This window comes from Sciurus carolinensis, chromosome 11 (genome assembly GCF_902686445.1).
Source record: "Sciurus carolinensis chromosome 11, mSciCar1.2, whole genome shotgun sequence".
Classification (NCBI taxonomy): domain Eukaryota; kingdom Metazoa; phylum Chordata; class Mammalia; order Rodentia; family Sciuridae; genus Sciurus; species Sciurus carolinensis.
The window spans coordinates 14,051,027-14,072,444 of NC_062223.1; the positions used below are offsets into that span (position 1 = coordinate 14,051,027).

Consider the following 21,418-nt stretch of genomic DNA (forward strand, 5'->3'; position numbering starts at 1 on the left):
ACTTCCTCACTTTCCCCAGCATCCCTTTCGCCCCCACTGAGCCCCTGCCTACCCTGCAGATGCGCCTTCTCAGCCTAGCTTCGGGATCTTCGTGCAAACCCTGCCCACAACCTGCAGTCTACCCTTTTCTGTGGTGTTGGTCCTTCTTGCCTGATCCTAAGAATCATCTGGACACTGGCTGAAAATACCCCCACTTGGGCCTCATTCCTGGCCATCAGAATCGGATCTCGAGGGAGGCGCCCGGGGAAGCTCTTGCCTTCAGTGTGTCCCAGGTGACGCTTCTGATAGGGACAGTTTGCAGAACCCTGGCCCTTCCTAACCCTCCTGTCCTGCTGTCTGTGCTAGGCTAGGCCTTGGCGATGCTCTGAGGCCTCCTGGCGGTGAGTCACACGCCTCCATACCTGAGCAAGCCAGCGAACCTCCCAGAGCTCACCAACATGGAGGAAGAGACCCATTCCATGGGACCCTGTGGGACTAGATGGAATACTACGTGCAAAGTGTCCCTCACAGCTGTGACACACATAGGTGGCTGCCGTACATGTTGGTGTCATCTTCTGTGCCAGACGTAAAGCAGCTGCAAGAATATGGGGTGGGCCCCCCTGAGGCTTGGGATTGTGTGCACCAGGGTCCTGTAGACGTCATGAGGCCCTGAGGAGAGGCTTCCTTTGGAGATATCTGCCTATGCCCTGCAGAAAAGGCTACATCCCTATACAAAGCCTGCGTGTTTACAATCCTGCCATCTTCCCTGGGCTGTCCTGAACCCAGGCAGATGTGGCTGGGGCTGGCGTCCGGGGGAGGGCCCCGAGCCCAGGCTCACAGCCTCTGCTTCCAGTGCTGGTCCTTCCCACGTCCTCCATGCTCAGCTCTTTCTGTTTTTTTTTTTTTTTTTTTTTTTTTAAGGGATTATTTCCCTAGACTTCTCTGCCACCTCTGTGGGTCATGACAGTGGGGCAGAGCCACCATCGGAAAAGCTGGAGGGTGGTGCTATTGGGGTTGGGACCCCGTGTGGGAGTTGGCAAAGGGACCAGGAATAGTCCTCACTGTTTGGCAGGAGCTGGTTGGAGACGTCAGTAGGCGGAGGACTAATGAGAGAGGGAGGCAAGTTGGTTGCTTCCAATAGTACAAGCTGGTTGACCTTGGTAAGTCCCTTCCCCTCTTGGGCCTCAGTTTCCCCATCTGTAAAATGGAGATGTTGGACGAGATTGCAGTCTTCAAGGTCATTTCCAGTGCTATCAATCTTTGTCTCATGGTTGGGATCAAGTATTCATTTATGCTATAATTTCATAGCATAGGAAACAGGAAAAAAAGATGTACCCATTGTCCCAGAGTGTTTGACCCCCAACCCCCGCTCCTCCCCAACCCCACCAAATTCCTCCTCAGGTTTCCATCATGTTCCCTAATAATTCTTCAGTTTTTCTTGAGAGAGGTCATATTTATTTGTATGATCATTTGACTCGGGCCCGTCTCACCCCACAGAGAGACCTCTGGGAGGCTGGGGACGCGTTGGGGTTGGCATGTGGGGACACAGCACAGAAGGAGCTCAGTCTTTACCTGTGGGAGGAAAGAGCGGGGGATAAATGAGCCAGATGCTGACAAGCCTCTGTGACCTACCTCAGGGAGCCTTTGGGGCTTTGCTGGATAATCCTGGGGCAGAGGTAGGGTTAGAGTTTGCAGGATTGCCTCACAGACTGGAGGAGACAGTAGGCTTGGGAGCCAGAGACTCAGGGTGGGGGTCAGACGCAGAGGGGACTTATGTTTCTTGTGCCCTCGGGCTCCCGGGGGGCAGGAGGTTGGGGCTGGGAAAGCCATGGGCGGAGGGGCAACCCCACAGGCCTGGGTTCTGGTCTCCTCTCCATCAGGGCTGCTGGCTGCCTTCACTAAGCCCCTTCTCCCTCCTGGGCCTCAGTTTCTCCATCTGTCACATGAGGGGCAAAATGATCCACACAGATTCTTCCAACACGGAATTTCAATGATAGTCGATAGTAGAATTCCAGGTTCAAGGGCCACAGGGGATTTTCAATCTCAACCACAGAGGGCAAATCCTTTTTTTTTTTTTTTTTTTTTTTTGCAAACCGGTTGGGGTGAAAAGATCTTCTTTCTCTATTTCCCAGATTTGAAGCTTCCAGCTCTATCTGCAAGATTCTTAAATATTTCTGTTTTGTATCATTATATTTATTTATTTAGTGACACTCTACTCCTGAGCTATATCCTCAGCCCTTCTTAGTTTTAAGTTTGAGACAGGGTCTCGCTAAGTTGCCCAGGCTGGCCTTGAACTCGTGATCCTCCTGCCTCAGCCTCCCGTGTTGCTGGGACATTATAGGCGTGTGCCTTTACGCCCAGCTATATCATTATTTATTTAATAAATGGCTTTAGATGGACTTATTTTTTTCCCCTACAGTTCAATGATTTTTAGAATATGTAAAGTTTTGCAAGCAGGAGGAAATTAGGTGGTGGAGGGGCCCCAGGTGCTCTTTCTGACCCCACCCCACCCCCACCGCAGCTGCTCTTGCCCCTGACCTCAGCAGGGTGTATGTGCTCACACAGCCTGTCCCTCCCCAGGTTCAAGGTTCACTGGACCTTGTCTTCACCAGGGAGTGGAAAAGACCTATCTGTGGGGACCCAGGCACCTGAGGATTCTGGTTAATTGGCTCCAAGTCCACTGAGCTGGCATCTGAACGCAGGAGGTGTTGTTTAGCGATGCCAGCTGTGACCCTTCCTTCTTTGGCTCCTGGTTGTGGAAGCGTCCAGAGCCAGAGCAGGCAGATAAGCTACTGATCCTTCAGCTCGACGTCCCCAGCCTGTATGCAGACTCACACGGTCCCGTGACCTGGCTGTGACTGGTAATCCTATGCACCCTCAGGGATCTACATTCCCAGAGACTCTGCATTTTTGCATGCATGTGATAAAGAGCAACTCTGGGTAAAAAGAAAAGATACTGAGTTTAAGACATTGCTTTCAATCTAGTACTAGGAAGTTAAGGTTTAGAACATTTGAAATTTTCCTGTAGCGTATGTTGTTATATTACAGAAAGACACATCGCAACGTTTTCCTATTGGATAAGTGATGCATGCTGCTTCATTAAAATAAAAACTCTTGGGGCTGGGGAGATAACTCAGTTGGTAACATGCTCGCCTCACAAGCACAAGGCCCTGGGTTCAATCTCCAGCACCGCAAAAAACAAAACAAAAACAAAAACACTCTTGTAGGAAAAGGAATAAAACTGTCCCCCTGAGCCCAGCATTGCTAATTGAGGGACGAGGGCCTTCCCAGCCCCCGCTGCAGTGCCCCAGAGGGGGTGCAGCATGAGGAATGCAGCATCCTTTCCAGAATGTTCTTCTCAGCAGTGGTTCCTGCATCAGACCAAGCCCTGAGGGTCTAGACATTATTGCCAGGCTACAGGGAGGAGGAACCATGAGAGGACCCACCAGGAAACCATCAGCCATTCCACAAACTGCCGTGTCTCAAAAAGTCCATGTCATGAAACAAGGGTAGAGGATTGTTCTAGATTAAGGGGGAAAAAAGTGATGTAACAATCAAATATAATGCATGAAATGTGAGTCCAGGTTAAAAATAAATCACAATAAAGCTATTTTTGGTTTGGTGGGAGAAATCTGAATAGGAACAAGATATTAGAATGATGAAATTATTTCTAATTTTTTTTAGTGTGACAATTAAGATTATCAATTGAAGAATGTCCTTATTTTAGGAAATAATGCAGGTGAAAGAATTTAGGGGCAAAGAATCATGATATCTACAACTTACTTTGAGATAGTTTAAAAAATGGTATAGATATGAATTTATGTATATGCGTGTGTATATATGTGCTTTATACACATGTATGCGTACATACATAAGATATAAGTACAGAAAGAGAGAACGCAAACATGCAAAATGTTAACTCTCTAATTTTGGTGAAGGGCTTAAGGGTATTTGTTATATTATTCTTTTAACTTTTCTGTATGTATAAGTATTTTTTGTAATGGGTAAAAATGATGCTGGGAGGCTGGGGGCAGGAGATCAAAAAATTTGAGACCAGCCTGGACAAATGAGTGAGACCCTGTCTCAAAATAAAAAATAAAAATAAAAAGGGCTGAGAATGTAGCTCAGTGACAGAGAGCCCCTGGGTTCAATCCCCAGTATGATCAAAAAAGAAAAAGAAAAAGAAAAAGTTGACAAGTTGACACAAATCTAACTATAGCATCAACCGTGGTCAAGTCCGCTCGCAATTTCTGACCTGGTGTTAGAAATTCTGCCTTCTCTACTGAGGACACCACCCTCCTCTGAGGTCTGCCTATCCTGTTTGACCTGTGGCAGAGGCTGCATCCCTTTTAAGAGATCATTTTGGCAAGCTCTTATTTACTGAACTTTAAAGAATATGAATCAAGTCATGTGCCATTTATATCTCCTCCCCCAGCCCCACCCAGTACTGGGGATTGAACCCAGGGCTTTACACCTGCTGGGTAAGTGCTCTACACCTGAGCTATAGCCCAAGTCCTTTTTATTCTTTTACTTTGAGACATGGAATCATTAAGTTGTCCAGGCTGGACTTGAACTTCTCATTCTCCTGCTTCAGCCTCCCGAGCAGCTGGGCCATTTCTATCTTCACTGATGCAAGCACCCATCTAGCGCAGTGTCCTCTTCCACAGATGAGGAAACCGGGACCCAGAGAGGGAAAGGGGCTGAGTGGCGATCACACAGTAAGTTACTGGCGGAGCTGGGGTTAGCACCTAGGTCTCCCGAGAGCCAGGCTGAGATTCACTCCACCAAGTCCATTCATCTTTTGAAAGAAGGTTTTTGTTCTAGACACTTACATGGCTTCCCCTGCCATCTGTCAGGGCCTAGGGACTTCAGTTTTAGATTTTATTCTAAAGCCAGATGGAACCCATAGAAACTTAGAAGCAGCAGATCAGAGCTGCCAGTGACCCTAGCCAGAGGTGACAGTCAGAAGTGGCAGTGACAAAGCAGAGAGCAAAATTCAGAGAACCCCGAACCCTGGAATATTCAGTGCAAGGGCAAATACACCCAGGACAGCCCTGGGTGTACACTATCTGTGTGCCCTTAGACAACTTACTGAACTTCTCTGAGCCTGTGTGAAAGGGATAGTCACAGTGCCCGCATCCCAGATGGTCACAAAGGTCAGATGATATTGACGCTGGCCTAGAGTTGGTGGTCCAGTAAAGATACAAAGAGGGAACTCTGCAAACACCCCGGGGGAGGAGAGTCCAGGCAGAGGGAGCCGAGGGTGATGGCTCAGAGGTGGGGTGTGCTTGGGGGGTCCAGGGAACCTCAGGGAACCCCAGGGAACAAGGGGACGGAGCAGTTGGTGAGATCTTAGGGTGGGGTGGGGAGTCACGTTTTGGTTAATTTCACCACATCTATGTTATTTGGGGTTTAGTGTCTATTTATGGAAAGATAATGGTTTCCCACTTGTTGCTACAAAGCTGCCCCTTTAAAATAAGCAAAAAAAAAAAAAAAATCACTTTAAGGAAATAGTAAGAATATAACACAGTTCACCAATAAGCCAGGACCATGAGGCATTTCCTTGGTGACGGCCCCTGGGTAGTGAGCGGGGCGGGGTTTGGGATTCAGAGGCTGCGGACCACTGGCAGCCTCAGAGGTCACCACCAGAACCTTGAATTCTCTTGACCTCTGGCCTCTGAGATCCGGAGAGGCTCCTGAATCATCTTAACCACCCACTTTACAGATGGAGACACTGAGGCCCAGGGAGGCAGAGACCCACTGGTAGTTTGGAGGAGAGAACTGGTCACACATTTCTGTGTGACTCATGACCTCCACCCCAAATCCAGGCATTTGGAACACACAGCTTCCCCCTCATGCTGAAGAGCTCCCTCTTTGGCTACCGGGCAGCCCTCTGTGTGTCCACCGTGGACACCTGCTGCCCGGGGTCTGCTCTGGAGGCTGGCGGGGGGTGGGCGACTGGGTCTGATCACATTCGGGTTCAGAGGAGGCAGTTCCCGCCAGTCAAGTCAGGTGGGAAGGGGCCACCCCGCCCTGGCCACCTCTCCTGGCACGGAAGGTTCTAGCAACAGTGCCGTTTGCCCCTTTCCCTTGGGCATTGGCTGCTGTCTGTGCCGGGAGGATGGGACCAGGGCGGTTCCGAGGTCCCGGGGTGACTGGGGCGGAGCCTCTTCACCTCTGAGGTTTTCCTTCACCTTGAATCACATCCTCGTAGGATGGTGGAGGCCCCAGGGACAGGCCCCTGAATTCCAGTGGCGTGTCGGGAGTGAGGGAGGGATCATCCTTGTCCTGCAAAAGAGGAGTCAGTGTCCCTGCTGCCCAGCTTGTGTGTGACTGGCTGCTCACAAAGCCCTTGTCCACTGGGTCACCTCTGAAGATGAAAACTGAGGCCTCATGGAGGAAGTGACCTCCCTGGGCTGATGTGACTGTTTCCGCCCGCCCTGGTCTTGAGGAAGGAGGGGGAAAAGCCTGCGGGGGGCGGTCAGTGGACGGGGCCCCTGTTCTGGTCCCGCTACAGGTGTCCTGGCGACCACAGGTAAGTCACTCACCTTGCTGGGCTCCCTGAGGTGGGCCAGGCCAGGCCAGCTGGGCCAGGCGATGGGCCAGGTCCCTTGTCGCAGGAGTACCTGCCACGGGCATGTCTAACGCCTGCAGCGTCCTCTGACTGCTGCCACATTCTCATTCCTGATTGGTGACCAGGTGGCACCAAGCCAGTGCTGCACAACCTGTCCCTGGCACTGTCCTCTTAGATGGAGGAGGCCCAGGAGCCTTCAGGGGAGGCCTAGAATGGCCACTTACTGCTGTGTGACTGAGGGAAGCCACTTAACCCTCTGAGCCTCTTTCCCTCTTCTCTAAGATGGACGGCAGAGCCTGACTCCCAGAACAGCTGCAAGTCCCAGTGTGGTGGGCAGAGCCTCCCCCTAAGGATGTCCATGTCTTAATCCCCGGCCACAGGCCGAGGAATGCGGCCACTTCTAAAAGATGAAAGAGGCAGATTCTCCCTAATGCGTCATGGAAGGAACGCAGCCTGCCAATCCTGACTCCGTTCCAGCCCGTCGAGACCCACTGCTAACTGCTAATCTCCGGGGCACTAAGAAGCTACATCGGAATCAGTTTAAGCCACATAACTTGTGATAATTTGTTACAGCAGCAGTAAGGAACAAATACAGCCCCCTGGAGCACTCGGCCCGTGCCTGGTACACAGCAAGTGCCGAAAAATGGGAACAATTATTGTTACTTCCAGCAGCCAGGAAGAGGCCTGAGTCTCCCATCCTTAAAAACGGGGTGGGCCTCACTGGCTTGGGACTCCGTCCAGCTCTCTAAGGTCCTGATAGGACTTCCTGCCAGAGGGCCAGGCATCTATGCTTGGTGGTAAGTGCAACTCGAGGGCCACTAAGTCACATCGGTAACTCGGTACCACTGCATGGAGATGCTCAGTCTGAGCGCGGGCTTCCGGGGATTTGGAATGTATGTTTTACAGGGTTCTAAGGTTGAGATTATACTGTAACGATTTTTCCATTAAAGAAAGGAGACTTGGAGATAATTCTGACCAGGGACCTTGGGGTTGTTGGGGTCATTGGCAGTCCCAGTCTGCCACCCTGCCACCCTCCTAATGGACAAGGACTTGGTTGTGGGTTGGATGTGCCTCAGGCTTTTCCTCATTGGCTCTTTGGCCTTGGGGAGTGGTGACCTCTCTAAGCCTCCGTTTACTGATCTGCGCAGCAGGAAGTAAGTACCTGCCTAAAAGGACGGTTGGGAAGGCGCAGGGATGTTTATGTAGAAGACTGTGTGCTAGACGCCTGCACGTGACTCTATGTAGTTGTTCACATTAACGGGGGCCTAACGGAGCTCAGGCCTCCTCCACGCGCCCAGCGCCTCACCCGCTCACATGCTGAGGCTCCCAGGCCATCCTGGTCCTGTCTCACACTGCCCCTCTGCTGGAAGTCCCTCCTCCATCCATCCTGCAGGTCTGAATCCTGCCGGGTCTCCATCGTGGGATTCCCTGAGGCCTTGAGCGCCCTGGTGCCTCCTCTGCGGGCCCCCAACCTCTCCCCTGCGCCTGCCTTCTCTCTCCCCTCCTGAAGGGTGCTGCTGCTCACTGGTCTCAGGAACGTGACCAATGAATGAGCCAGTGGAACGGCTGCTCAGGACCCGTCTGCTCTCACCCCCTTTCTGTGGTCTCTGCCACCTCTTGTCCCTATCTTTTTTTTTTTTTTTTTTTTCCTGTGGTGCTGGGGATTGAACCCAGGGCCTTGTGCTTGCGAGGCAAACACTCTACCAACGGAGCCATCTCCCCAGCCCCTTGTCCCCAGCAGGACTCACCTCTGCAGCCTGGCGGTCCTCACGACAGGCCGCGATGGCGGAGGGCACGGGCAGGAGGAGCTCCAGGAAGGCGAAGCAGAGCAGGCCCAGCTCCAGCCTCTGCACGTGGCTCTGGAGGGGGAGGGGACAGGGACAGGGCCGGGCCCTGCTGGGCGTCTGTCTCGGTTGCTCGGCCTGCCCGGCTGGGGTCAGATCCAAGCTCAGTGGCAGGAGCCTCAGTGCTCAGGAGCTCATGGGGAGGGAGGGGAGGGGCTCTGGGGCTGGGGCGGCTCAGTTACTGCTCCACGTCTGGGTCCTTGTCTAACGTCTGAGGACTGGGAAATCTCGGGGGGTCTCTGAGAGAACTGAAGGTGGCCTTCAGGGTCATCTGATTCAACTTTTCACCACAGGTGATGATACCTGGGCCAGAAGGGGCATCCTTTACAGTGGGGGAAGGGAAGAGGGGGCTGAGGACCACCAAGCAGCTGGGTGACAGCTCCCAAGGCTGCTGATGTATACTCAGTAGGGACACACGTGTGTGCCTGTGTGGGTGTGCACGTGTGTGTGCCTGTGTGGGTGTGAGAGCCGGTGGCCATGTCAGAACCTTTGGGACCTGCCCAGGGGCACTGGTAGGAATCCTGGTCACCTCCTGCTGTGCAGGCAGCTGTGGTGTGGCCGGTGGGGTCTGGAGGCACAGGCCCAGCTTTGAGTTGTCACTGTACCCTTGACTTGCCGTGAGGCCTTAGTCACCGGATTTAGCGTCTCCGGGCCTCAGTGTCACCTCTGTAACACAGGAAGAGCGAGGTCGACTGGGCCAACTCTAGGCTGCTGGAACCTCGTGGGTGACAGGGATCACCGTGGGTGGGATTTAGAACCCTGGCTGGGGAGTGGGCGGTTCTAGGTCGCGGCCCTGGCTTTGTGACAACTTGCCAGGTGATCTCAGACAGCCCCCCGGACCTCAGTTTGTCCCTCTATAAAAGCAGGGTCAGATCAGTGGCCTTGGGCCCTGTTCAGTTCCCTGAAGCCGACGTGGGAGAAGGCTGGACATCCCTTCTGCTGTGTCTGGGGAGCGGTGGGCACAGAGCAGCCGCGGGCTCGGCTGCCTGCACCTGAACTTCAGAGGAGGTTTCCTAAGAGCTGGATGATTCCTCCAGCCAAGCCCAGGGCAGAGGCTTCTTTGGGGCTGTGCACTCACTGTGGAGTTGGGGTACGGTCTCCAGATTGGCCACGGAAATGAATTCTCCAGGAAGAGATCCTTGGCGATGACGAAGAGGCCAGCCAGCACGCAGAGGAAGCTGACGAGGTTCGCCGTCAGGCACAGCCCCTTCTACAAGCGAAGAGGAGGCGTCGGAGCCAGGGTCCATGCCTCGAGACTCAGGCCTAGGTGCTCCCCCAAGGCCTGCTGGGAGCTTCCTCTGTGACTCCAGAGGGACTCCGCCAGTCTCTGGGCCTGAAGCTGCTCATCACACATGAGGCTCTGCGGTATTGGCCCCAGAGGAGGACCTGGCCAGCTTTCCCATGCTACATCAGGAGAACCCTGCCAGAGCCACAGAGCTTGGTAGGAAGGACTCCCCATTGCCAGGTCCCCCGGCCATCCTATGTCAGATATGCCAACTGACCAGGGACCTGACACCTGAATGAACCACCCCCCAGGAAAGCACAGGAGTATCCCTGAAGGTGTCCCAGCCCCACACACCAAGGTCTGCCCTCCCCCCACCCATTCCACAGTGGTCCTGTATCCATCACCCTCTTGGGTTAATTAAGCATTATTCCAAGAACACATGGCCAAATGCAAACCCTTATAATGAGGAAAGACCATGAACTCACGAAATCTACAGCTTTTTATATTAGAATGGGATTTCTTCACAGTAAGAGGGTCCCTGTGCTCAGGGGTCGGAAGTGGGGATCTTACAGTTCTCAGCCCAGGCAGGTGAGGCCTGCGGAATGGGCAGGTCTTTGCTGAGCTTCCCCCGCCTCTGCTGGGCTAACTGCACCAACTCCCTCCTCCTCTCTGTCTGAGGAAGGCAGGGAACGGCCACACCCCCGTCCAGGCGGAGGGGCACAGACAAGGCAGGACCAGGCCAGGGTTTCTGGGGCAGAGGGTGGGGAGGGGCAGGAGGACCTGCCATGGGTTGAGGTCAAGGGCTGTGATACGCAGGGGTGTCCTTCCGTCATCTGTTCCTTTCCACCCTCTCAGTCAAGTGTGGGATGTCTACTCTGTGTCCACCTGGGCCACTCTTGGCTACAAAGATACTGTTACACCTGCTGCCCAGGTAAGTCCAAAGGGCCGTGGGGACACAGAAGCTGGCAGGAAGACCTCCAGGAGGAGGAAGAAGCAGAGTCTTGAGGAATGGGGACTGTCACAGCTGGGAAAGATGAGTGCGGAGGAGCAGGACAGGGCACAAGGGCAGAAGGGTCGGGGCGGCGGTCCATCTGCCTGGCCTTTGAGGTGGGAGGAGGGAAACCCAGGTGCCGGCTGGGGCCCGCTGACGTGGGAGGCAAGCTGAGCGCCCCGGGCACCCGGGCTTGGGGGGACTTGTGTTCCACAGCACTTCCTCAGGCTGTGTGTGCAGAACACGCTGGTGACCCTCAGGTCAGAGTGACAGGGCCAGCACGGGGGCCGAGGAGGATGCAGGATGGAGAGGAGCGTGTGGGGGCAGCAGGTGTCCAGAAGCAGACCCAGGACCGGGGAATGAGGGCAGAGCCAGCGTGGTTCTCAAACTTCCGCCGTGGGGGACTTTGGCTTCTGGGCGGATGGCCACGTAGTGACTGAGATCAGAACCCGGGAAGACTCGCCGGGGAAGCAAGGCTCCGCTCTAGACGGGGGGACTGGGTGCCTGGAAGCTGTGCCCTGCCGCCCCACGACCTGGGGAGGAGCCTTTTCGGCTTCCTTTCCTCCCAGCCGAGCCCTTGACCGTCTGCATTTAGACCTTTCTGCTCAGACGCCCTCTGCTGTCCTACAGACCCATGACTGCTCCTGGCAAATCCCTCCCCCGCCCCTGCAGTGGCCTGTCCACGCGCCACTGCCCACAGATGACCTTGAAGTTACACTCGGCTTGGAATGGGTAGCAAGGATCTCGAGGCACCAACTCACCAGACAGGGCTTAGGAAATGTCGTCACCGTTATTGCCAAGATCCCTGAAATGAGATACTGCAGGCCACATTTGAAAGTCAAGGGAGAGAAGTTGGGGTTCTTGAAACCCACAATTCCCCTCCCTCCATTCTCCAAGAAAACCAGCCCCTGGTGGCAGGCAAGGAAGAGAGCCCGTCCTCAGATGAAGCCAGCAGGTCCTGCCTGCCCCACGGCCCTTCCCGCCCCTGCCCCAAGGCCTTCCCGTCCACGCCTATTGCACTTAACCCCTGCCCAGGCGTTTCTGCATCCGCAGTGGGAGGGTGTTAGCCTGGGCTAAGGGCTGTGTGGCTGTGCGATCATTCTTTCAGACGTTTGCTGAGCACTTTTGTGCCAGTCCTTGGGTGCAAAGGATGACCAGGCACCGCCTGTACAGAAGGTTCTAGCATCCTGTGATGCTCTGAGTCGGGGCAATGGGGATACAGGGCTGAGGTGGAGCTGGGGGGTCAGACACCTGCCCAAGAGGGTCCTTGGGATTGAGACAGGGCAAAAGCGGCTCTCCCACAGGGGATTCAGGGATGGGGTGGGTGCCCCGGAGCCCTGGAGGAACATGGAGCCTCAGGGAAATGGCACTGGTCTCGTCTCATCTCCCCATTCGGCCATGGCTTTGGGAGGACAGGAGCCACAGGCTGCATCCTGTGGGCGCCTGCAGAAGGACCCTGACACAGATGTCACGGGCTCCAGCAATGTGCTGCGGGGTCCAAAGGCAGCCTGGTCAGAGGAGGAAGGGAGCTGGCCCCAGTCACAAGGGCCCTCCTCCCTACTGAATGCACTTGTTCAATCAGGGGAGGGTCTAGAGAGCCCTGGAATGTTCTGGAACTCAGGAGCAACAGGGTCCTGGAACGGAGCTACGGCCAACGTGGCTGATGGTGGAAGTTGAGATGGGGAGACTGGAGAAAGGGGAGGCTTGCTCTTCTCTCCTGGGTGCTGGCCTGCCCAAGCCTGCCCCAGGCTGTCCAGCCAGGGCTGTCCAGCCTGCCCTGCCCACCCAGCCCCGGGCTGGGCTTTGGCTCCTACTCACAGAGGCAGCCCCCCAGAACGGATACCAGCACTTCAGCACCACCAGGTGAAGACTCTGGACTGTGGCGAGCAGGTAGCCCCCAAAGAACAGGTGCAGCAGGGCAATGGCGCAGTGGAAGGCCTGGCGGGAGAAGAGCGAGTGGCTGAGGCGGGGCCCAGGCTGCGGGCCCTGGGGTGGCCGTCCTGCCTGGGTCCTGCCAGCTCCAGTGCATTCTCTCCCTGTGCTCTCAGGGGTCCTAGTCTGCAAGGAAGGACACTCCCCAGGACCAGCTGCCAGGGTCCCACGTGGCAGGGGCATCTGTCCCAGGACTGGCTCTGGTGCCCAGCACCCTGGGCCCTGCCCAGGCCTCACAGGGCAGCAGCTGCAGGCAGGTTCTCCCCTCCTGCTTTTTGAATTTTAGGGTGAGCATTCAGCAGGGAAGCTGGAGACCTCCTCCTCCCTTCTGCCCAGCACCTCTGAACCCCTCCCCTCCCACTCTCCCTCAGGGCCCGGGAAGTGGACACTCACACCCAATTCCCAGAGAAGGCGGCTCCTCTTCCAGGGCTTCTCCCGGGGCCCGTGTGGAGCCAGAAGCCTGGGCTGAGTGGCTGTGTCCGGTGGGCCTGTCTGCCCAGGCTGGGGCGGGCTGAGGCCCTGCCACCATGGGAGCTCCTCAGCTGTGCCACCGACTTCTGGGGCCGTGGGCTGGGGACCCTGGCTGTGGGTCAAGGAGAAAGGCTGAATCAGCTGGTCTTGTTTCTGAGGCTCGTACTTGGTGACATCATACCTGTCACTCCTGCCCTCTGCTGGGGCCTTTCAGAACAGTGCTGGCCCGTCTGGTAGCCCCGGATCACCATCTGACCTGGAGCAACCTGGCCCCTGGGAGTGGGGATTAGCAGCTATTCCCCGTCTCTCTGGGGTTACAAGGACACAGTCCCCATCCACTGGACTGGGTTGAGCCAGTTGGTGGCAGGAGGGGATTGAATTGTTGTCCCTACTCCCTATGGGGATGTGCAGACCTCCTGGGTTTGCAGGGAGGGGAAGAGAAGGGAAGAAAACTGCTGAGGGCTTCGCAAGAGCTGACACGGCAGGAGGTCGATACTGAACAGTCTCAACACCAACGTTCACCAGCACCTTCTCGGTTCCAGGCCTGGGATAAGCATTTTGCATGCACCACCTATTTTACCATCCTTCTGGCACTACGAGGAAAATACTGTCTTCACTCCCATTTCGCAAACGAGACTCAGAGCAGTTAAGCCACTTGCCCAAGTTTGCACAGCCAATAAATGACGGGGACTGGAAACACGGCAGGCTGACCAGAGCCTGTGGGCATCGATTCTTTGTGTGCTGTTTGGCTCAGCAAATGGGGATGAATGTTCTGGATATCTTAATGGGTGAGAAAGGGGTGGGAGAAGCTGTGCAGAGGGTTAAAAGCACCACTTGCCAATATGGACCTGGCCGTGACAGTGTGTACGGATGCCACGGGTATATCAGGACTTCCAGGGCTGCTGGTGGCTTGTGAGGAAAACTGAAGTCTTTCTCAGGGGAGCAAAGAGCTGGGAGGGGAGGGGAGGGGAGCTGGCTTGTGGGATTGAGGTGGGAAATGGCTTCTCCCTGAGGCTGGGGCTCGTGAGTGGGTCATTAAGGGAGTGGGGTGCTCTCAGATTCTTTATCCTGGAAGAAACAAAATAAAGCAGGGGAACTCCTTGATTTTAAGACCGACTTGTGAATTCAGGGGGTCCCATTGGAACACCCACACTTTTTAGGTTTTTCTTTGTTTTGTTTATCACTGAGGTGCTGGAATTGATTCCTTTCCATGGGGCGGGGTAGCGGGGAATGAGCCTTGCGGGGGTTGGGAAGGACTAGTAGCTCTGGTGACTGTCATGGACAGGGGAGAAAGAAAGGGACATTATCCAAGAGACATTGTCCTTGCTGTTGGTGAGCACTCCGTGCCAGCCTTGTGGAGGAGGCAATTTTGCATGCTAACCTCCTTCAATTCCCAGGAAGTCAGCACCATTACGTAGAGGAGAAGCCCAAGGTTCAGAGAGGTCCCCTGCCTTGGCCAAGGTCACACAGTGGGGAAGTGCCTGGGATTGGAACCCTGTGTGGTCCGACTCCATCGCCTGTGCTCTTGGACCTGGGCTGCTGGTTGACATCTCCACTGACCTGCAGTGACAGTGTGGGGTAGTGAGTATCTGGGCTCTAGAGAAGTGCCACCACCTGGACCTTCGCTTATGGGTGCTGTGGTGGACAAAGTGGTCCAAATATCCAGTAGGAAGTTGGATTTAAGAATACAGAGTGACCTTTCTCAAAGTATGTTCCATGGAGCCCTGGCCTCAATAGATCTGCAATAAAAGGGTTCCATGATCAAATAACTTTGGAAAACCCTGGCTGCCACCTTCTTCTTTCACTTATTACTGCTCCCAGGATTCCTGCAGTGGAGCACTCTGAGTACTAAGGGCATTTTGCCAACAGAATTGGCATAGGAACTTTTTTCCCCTCATAGTCCAATGATTCTGTGCAGTTGGTATTCTGCAGGGCCTGCTTTTGGTCAGACTGACCTTAAACTTTCACACCTGTGGTTCTGGAGGATTTGATTTTTATGTTTTGACCTTTTTGCTCTCTTTTCAGCTTTCTTGTGGACATCTGCACCACGGCGGAGGTGGTGATTGGCTCTGATCTAGGATGGCTTCCAACTTGAACCCTTCCTCCTGGGGTAGAGGCTCTTCCAAGGAGGGGAGGCACACAGGTGCCAGGAAGCCAGAGGGAAGGTGCGGTGGTCTCACTGCCTCTTTCTAGAGCCGCCATGGTGTGAGCTGAGTTCTGTGATACGCATGCCTGTTGCCCCTGCCCACAGCACCTGCAGACCCTGGGCAGGGCTGCTTGGGGGTGAAGGTAGGCTGGCAGAATAGGGCAGAGGGGAGGAAATTCCTTAGCATTGTCCCCGCCCCAGGCCTCTCGGCCAGCTCAGGGCCCACAGTCCTGCTGGCCTGGCATCCCAGGGACCCCAAGCAGGGTTTTGGTGCTCGGTACAGAGTCATGAGCTCCCTGGGTCCCGCACACATGCCTTTTGTTCCTGTGGCCCTGGGAGGGCAGGGTCAGAGCTGGCAGGAGCCTCCCGCCCCCTAGAAGAGCAGCAGAGTGGCCCCGACCACAAGCCCTGGGAGGGTCCAGGCCAGGGCCCAGTCCTGGCTTTACTCCTGGGAGCCGTGACTTGGGCAGCTGTGGACATCACGGTGTCTGTCTCTCCTCATCTGCACACAGGGAGCCCAGGGCCATCTCTGTGCACGGCTGTGAGGATTAGGGGACAGGTCATGGGGTGCTGGGTCTGGCCCTCAGTGACCCTGGTCAGCCAGCTCCGGGCCAAGGCCTGGATGCCCACGGCACACCTGGAATCCTGCCAGCTGGGCCCCACCTTGTCCTCGTCTGGCCCCCTGTTAAGACAGGACACATCCCGCCTCTGGGAGTTAAGTTCATGGCCTCCACCTGACTCCTGCCCACAGCCGGCGAGGCCGGGAGCTTGTGGGGAGGGAAGGGGAGCTCCCAGTGTGCGGAGCCGGTGACCGAGAGCCCGGACGGCTGCTCACGGTCAGTCTGTGGAGTTCTGAAGTGGACAGCAGAGCACCCATGCGGGTGAGATCTGTCTGTCAGTGAGGTCTGTGGTCACGCAGGCGCAGGAAACCTGGGCATGAGCGACGTGACCCTGGTCGGACTGTGTGGCAAAGCCTAGAGGACAGCGAGAGCGCCCGAGGGCTGTGTGTGCGCATGCGTGCGCCCCAAGCAGCCGGGTGGGAGTCCAGAGGCACTGAGTTGCACCAGGTGACAGAGGCTGGCGGTGGGTCCCTTAGAGGATCGGGCTTCAGCATACGCCAGTTAGAAAACACCTGCATGTGCCAAAGCCACCCCCTTTAGTGCCTCGGGTTGGGGTCCTGGCATAGACAGGTCACCTGCAAGGGGTTCCAGGGTCTGTGGGAAACAGAGTCCTCTGTTCTGTAAAGGTGGCCCTGGACAGGTCCCTGTCCTCTCTGGTCCTCTGCTTTCTCCACACTGTTTTTACGTATGTGTCTCCAGGACGGGAACGGAGGGGACCGAGGTTCCTCCCAGCTCTCCGGGCAGTGACTGGCAGCAGGGTGGGGCTTTCCCGGGGGCAGAGGCTGATGGTGCTCCCCCTCGCAGGTCCTCCCCGGCACGGGGCACCCATGCTCTAGCTGCCGGTTGCTGAGGGCTGGCACCTGCTCCCTGCTGGGAGCTTAAATGACACCCGCCCACCTCCAACCTCACAGAATCACGAAGACACCCCCGTCTTTGTGGGGAGGGCTCACTCACCAGGCCTGGGGACCCCTGCTCTGAGCTTCAGCCATGTCTGGAACCCTGAGCTGCCTCAGCCCCACGGTGCGCTCAGCCCTGGAAATCAGAACATCTTTACAACCTTAGACTTTGTATCTCTTCCCTCCCGGACCCACCCTTGTCTGGTGCCCAGGGTGTGGGAGCCGCCAGAGCCTTCCCCCAATCCCCCAACGCAGGCAGGTGAAAATTTTAGTGTCTCTCTTTTGGTTGCAAGTTTCCTCAGCAAGGACGACAGGACAGGTCAATCAGTTTTGGGCGCAGGATTCAGGGAGTCAGAGGCTGAGCATTTTGAAAGAAGCTTTTTGATTTTGGAAAAACTCAAGCATTCACAAAAGTGGAGAGAATGATGTCATAATCCCCTTCGTCCCATCCCAAGCCAGAACTGTCATTAGCTCTTGGCTGATCTTGTGCTCCTGGCTGGTAAGGGAGAAACCCAGACATCCCGCTATTTTGTTGGCAAGCGCTTTGGTGTTTAATTCTAAAAGATACGGACTCTTTAGAAGGATGGCCACGTGATCACAACAATAAAATTTAAAGCAAGTCCTGTGTCCCCTGAGGCGTATTCATGCTCAGTGCGAAACCCTGCAGCCCTGCAGATCTCTGCTGTGCATTTAGAAACCAGCTTTACTACTCCCTAGATATAAAGTATCTAGTCCACGTTGGAGTTTCACAGATGATTCGTTGGAATCAGGATCCAGGCGTGCCTGGTGAACTGCATCAGGCAGCCCCGGGGGGAAGCTTTGCTCCGCCCCTGAGCACGGTGCCCACTTGGGGATCTGCAGATCCTCTGAGAGGCTCTGGTGCAGGAGGTGGGGAGCAGGCTCCAAGGATCCCCCAGCTCCCACTCTGGGCTCCTTTTTCCGTCTGGCCTCTCTCTCCAGCTTCCCAAGCTGAAGCAGGGAAGCACCAAGTAGGAATTCTCAGACCGTCCCTCCCCAGTGCCAGGGGTACTGACCTCAGCTTGCCGAGCACAGCCTAGCGCTTCAGAGCTGGTGCAGGAGTCCACCTGTCTGAATCCAAATCTTGATTCTACCACTTCTACTAGCCATGTGGTCTTGGGTGAGTTATGTGAACTCTCTGGGGCTCCACTTTCCCTTCTGTAAAATGGGCTAATAGTACCTGAGATTTGCAGGAAGGTTAAAGGAGTTAACCCTCCGGCCTGGAAGATGCTGAAGGCCACAGCTGGCATCTGTGGTCACTGTGCACTCTCAGGGGTCACTCACACTCTGCTATCTTGCAGGTTCAATGGGATGTGCACTGCAAGGTCACGGCATGGTTGGGCAGAGGGCAGGATCTCCCTGTCCGTCATGCCTGCTGAGGGGGCACTCACCCCTCTCAGGCCTGTGGGGTGGGGGTGGGGCAGCCCTCCTGTGAAGGCGAGGAGTGGGGCTGGGAGCTCGCGGCTTTGGAAAGCCCTCTCCACCTGCCACGGTGTCAGACACATGGTGCTGCTGCCCCCTGCCACCAGTGGCTTCGTGACCTTCTACTACTCACAGCTTTGGCTCCTCAACTGTGGGGTGACTCTTTCCAGGCCCTGCAGTTTTCCATGGCCCTGTTCATTGACTGACTTATCGGTACCGAAGCTTTCGTGAGCTCTTGCTGCAGGCCAGGCACCAGGGAAGGGCGAGAGGCTGCCCCTGCCCTTGAGGAGTCTGAGGTCATGGTCCCCCAAATATCCACATCCTAATCCCTGGAACCTGTGACCCTGTTATCTCTGTGCAAAAAGGGCTCTGTGGATGTGACTGAGTTAGGTCTTTACAGATGACAGCTTATCGGTGGGCCCCACGTGACCACAAGGGGAAGGCAGGAGGGTGGAGGCTGGCGCCAGGCTCCAGAAACCAGAAAGACAAGGCCATGGGATTCTCCCCGAGCCTCCAGCAGGAACTCGGTCCTGACAACGGCACCTTGACTTTGGGACTTTTGACCTCAGAACCGTGGGACGGTAAGTCTGTGTTGGGCCAAGCCACTTCGTTTGTGGTCTCTTGTTCAGGCAGCAATAGGGGAAAGAGAGACCAGGGAGGCCAGTCTGTGTTCTGGTCTGGTCAGCAGTGTGACACTGGGAAGGCAGGCACCAGGAGGGCCGGGCGGAGACCTGACGGGGGGAGAGGACCAGGGCAGGCGAGGCCACCCGGAGGAAGTGGCCTCTCACCAGAGACCTGAAGGAGGGTTGGCGTTAGGCAGGGCAGGTGGGAGAGCAGGAGGCAGGCAGCGAACAGCCCTCCAGACAGAGGGTCTCACAGAGGTCCACGGTGGCTGAAGGTCAAGTGCAAGAGGAGGGTCCAGGCTGCAGAGGTGGGGGCTCCGTCTCCAGGGCTCCGAGTTCGTACTTTAGCCTGAGGCGAAGCAGAGCCTCAGATGCCGTGGGGAGAACAGTAACTCAATGACCTGTGCACTTTAGAGGGATGCCCCAGCCTGTTATCTCCTCAAGCGATGGGCTGGGCAAGCCTGGCACTGGGCATGGGTTGGGAGGTGAGGGGCCTCAACGCCAGGCTGCAGGCTGCAGATAATGATGGGTCAGAGTCCCGGGGAAGGTCCAGGAGACTGGACTGGGTGAGGAAGGACGAGCCAGAACGACCCGAGGGGAGACGAGGCGTGGCTGAGGGAAGGGAGTCAGACCCAGGACCGCTTTCTGGTCTGGGCAGCAAGGTCTGAGGTGACATGGACTACCATCCGACCCAGGAGGGAGAGGGGCTTGAGTGGGTGATTGAATTCCTTCCCAGGGGCCATCAAAGTAGACGAAGGCGCTGCCTCAGAGAAGAGATCTGGGTGGGAGGCAGAGGTGGACCGGTCGGATGGGGACAGAGGGTTAATGTGAGCTCTGTGAGGACAGGGACCTTGGCTGACACCTGCCGTCCCCAGGGTCAGGACACTTCACAGGTATCCCCAACACACCTGCGGAGTAAGTGGTTAAACGGAGTCAAAGCAGTTTGTGATCTTCCAGGGCCCGTGGGAGGTGCATGTAGAGTGGGACGCGGAAGAAATGGCCCCAGCGATGACGTTTGAAATGAGGACTTGGGAAGCCTGCTGATTTTGGTGACAACGAGGTCCAAGACAGCAGTCTTGGAGAAGAGATTTCAGCGGATCAGGAAGTGGAGACTGTCGTAAGGAGAGGACAGGAAACCCAGAGCTAGGGGGCTGTAGGGCTCAGGGTGGTACTTTTAAAACTGGGAACCAATTAAATACAACCCATTGTCACATTCGCAAAATTCAAATGAGCAGAAATGTAACTGTGGGTAGATTCTAGGGGCCCCCACTAACCCTTCCCTCTGAGAGTGGGTGGGACCTGTGGCTTGCGACCCCCGGAGAGCGTCATTAGGTTGTTATGGGAGACTGCCTCCCTAGCAGGTGGCTGCGGAGAGGTCCGTGGGGCCCAAGAGGCCAGGAACTGAGGGCAGCTGACACCCGATAGCCAGAGAGCAGCTGGGTGCCCCCGCCCCAAAGCTTCAAGGGAATGAACTCTGCCATCAACCCGAGGGAGCCGGGGAGCGGATTCTTCACCATTTGAGCCTCCAGATGAGAATACAGCCCGGTTGCCACCTCAGTTGCAGCCTGAGAGACCCAAGGCGGAGGACCTACCTGGATCCGGACCACAGGCATTGCTTGATAATAATTGGGTGTGGTTAAAGCCACCATGTTTGCATTCTGCAGAAATACGTAAGTAAGACAGTACTGTTTTCTATTTTTGCTCCACTTTGAAAAGCAGAAGTGATAATGTAGTGAAATGTCTAAGTGTTTCCAGTTAGGGTAATTTTTACTCAACCACGTAATCATCGCTCAGATCAGGGTACAGAGGTGCCCGTGCCCCAGAAGATGGCCTCATGCCGGGCTCAGTCAGCACTGCTGTTTCCTGGGGCAATTGGCTGCGCTGACATCTGTCACCATTAGTTTTGGATGCCCATCCTTGGAATTCATACCAATAGCACAAAGCTCCTAATACTTGCCTTTTTTCAGTTAGAGATTCACCCACGTGTTGGATGTTGGTTGGTTGTTCTTTTACATCTACTCCTTTTGAATACGTGTACTACAATTTAATGACCTTTTCTACTATTGGTGGCATCTGAGAAGTTTCAAGTTTTATTATGAATAAAGTTGTCATCGAAAACCCTTGTACCTGTCTTTTGGTGGACATTCGCTCGTTTCTGTAGGGTATGTATCCAGAAGTAGAATGTCCGGTTAGAATATACGCATGTGGTTAGCTTTAGTAGATGTGGCCCAACATTTTTTCCAGCATAGTTATTTCATTATCCTTCCACCAGCAATGTAGTCCCCAAACCCATCAATGTTAGCAGTTAGACTAATGACCAATGATGTTGAACACATTTAATGGCCCTTTTTTTTTTTTTTTTGGTGCTGGGAATTGAACCCAGGGGCACTTAACCACTAAGTCACATTCCCTAACCCCTAACCCTTTTTATTTTTTGAGACAGGGTCTCATTATGTTGCTTAGGGCTTTGCTAAGTTGTGATCCTCCTGCCTCAGCCTCCCAAGCCACTGGGATTACAGGCATGTGCCACTGTGCCTGGCTTTAATGGGCATTTTGACATCCTCCTTGGTGAAGTGGCTACTCAAGTCCTTTGCCTGTTTTAAGTTAGGGAGTCAATCTTTTCCTTTCTTATTCCTAGGAGTTATTTACATATCCTGCATATGAGGCCTCTCTCAGA

General features: G+C 55.0%; 1 protein-coding gene across 1 annotated transcript; it reads right to left on the reverse strand.

The window, feature by feature from the left end:
* Positions 1 to 1,416: 1,416 nt before the first annotated feature.
* Positions 1,417 to 20,390, reverse strand: Ms4a10 (membrane spanning 4-domains A10). Its single transcript, XM_047516485.1, has 8 exons — positions 20,334 to 20,390; positions 12,939 to 13,223; positions 12,432 to 12,551; positions 11,375 to 11,431; positions 9,476 to 9,607; positions 8,302 to 8,412; positions 6,155 to 6,267; positions 1,417 to 1,551 (listed from the first exon to the last, which is right to left on the reverse strand). The coding sequence occupies exons 1-8, from the start codon at positions 20,388 to 20,390 to the stop codon at positions 1,548 to 1,550; spliced, it is 879 nt and encodes a 292-aa protein (XP_047372441.1). The 3' UTR covers positions 1,417 to 1,547.
* Positions 20,391 to 21,418: the final 1,028 nt, after the last annotated feature.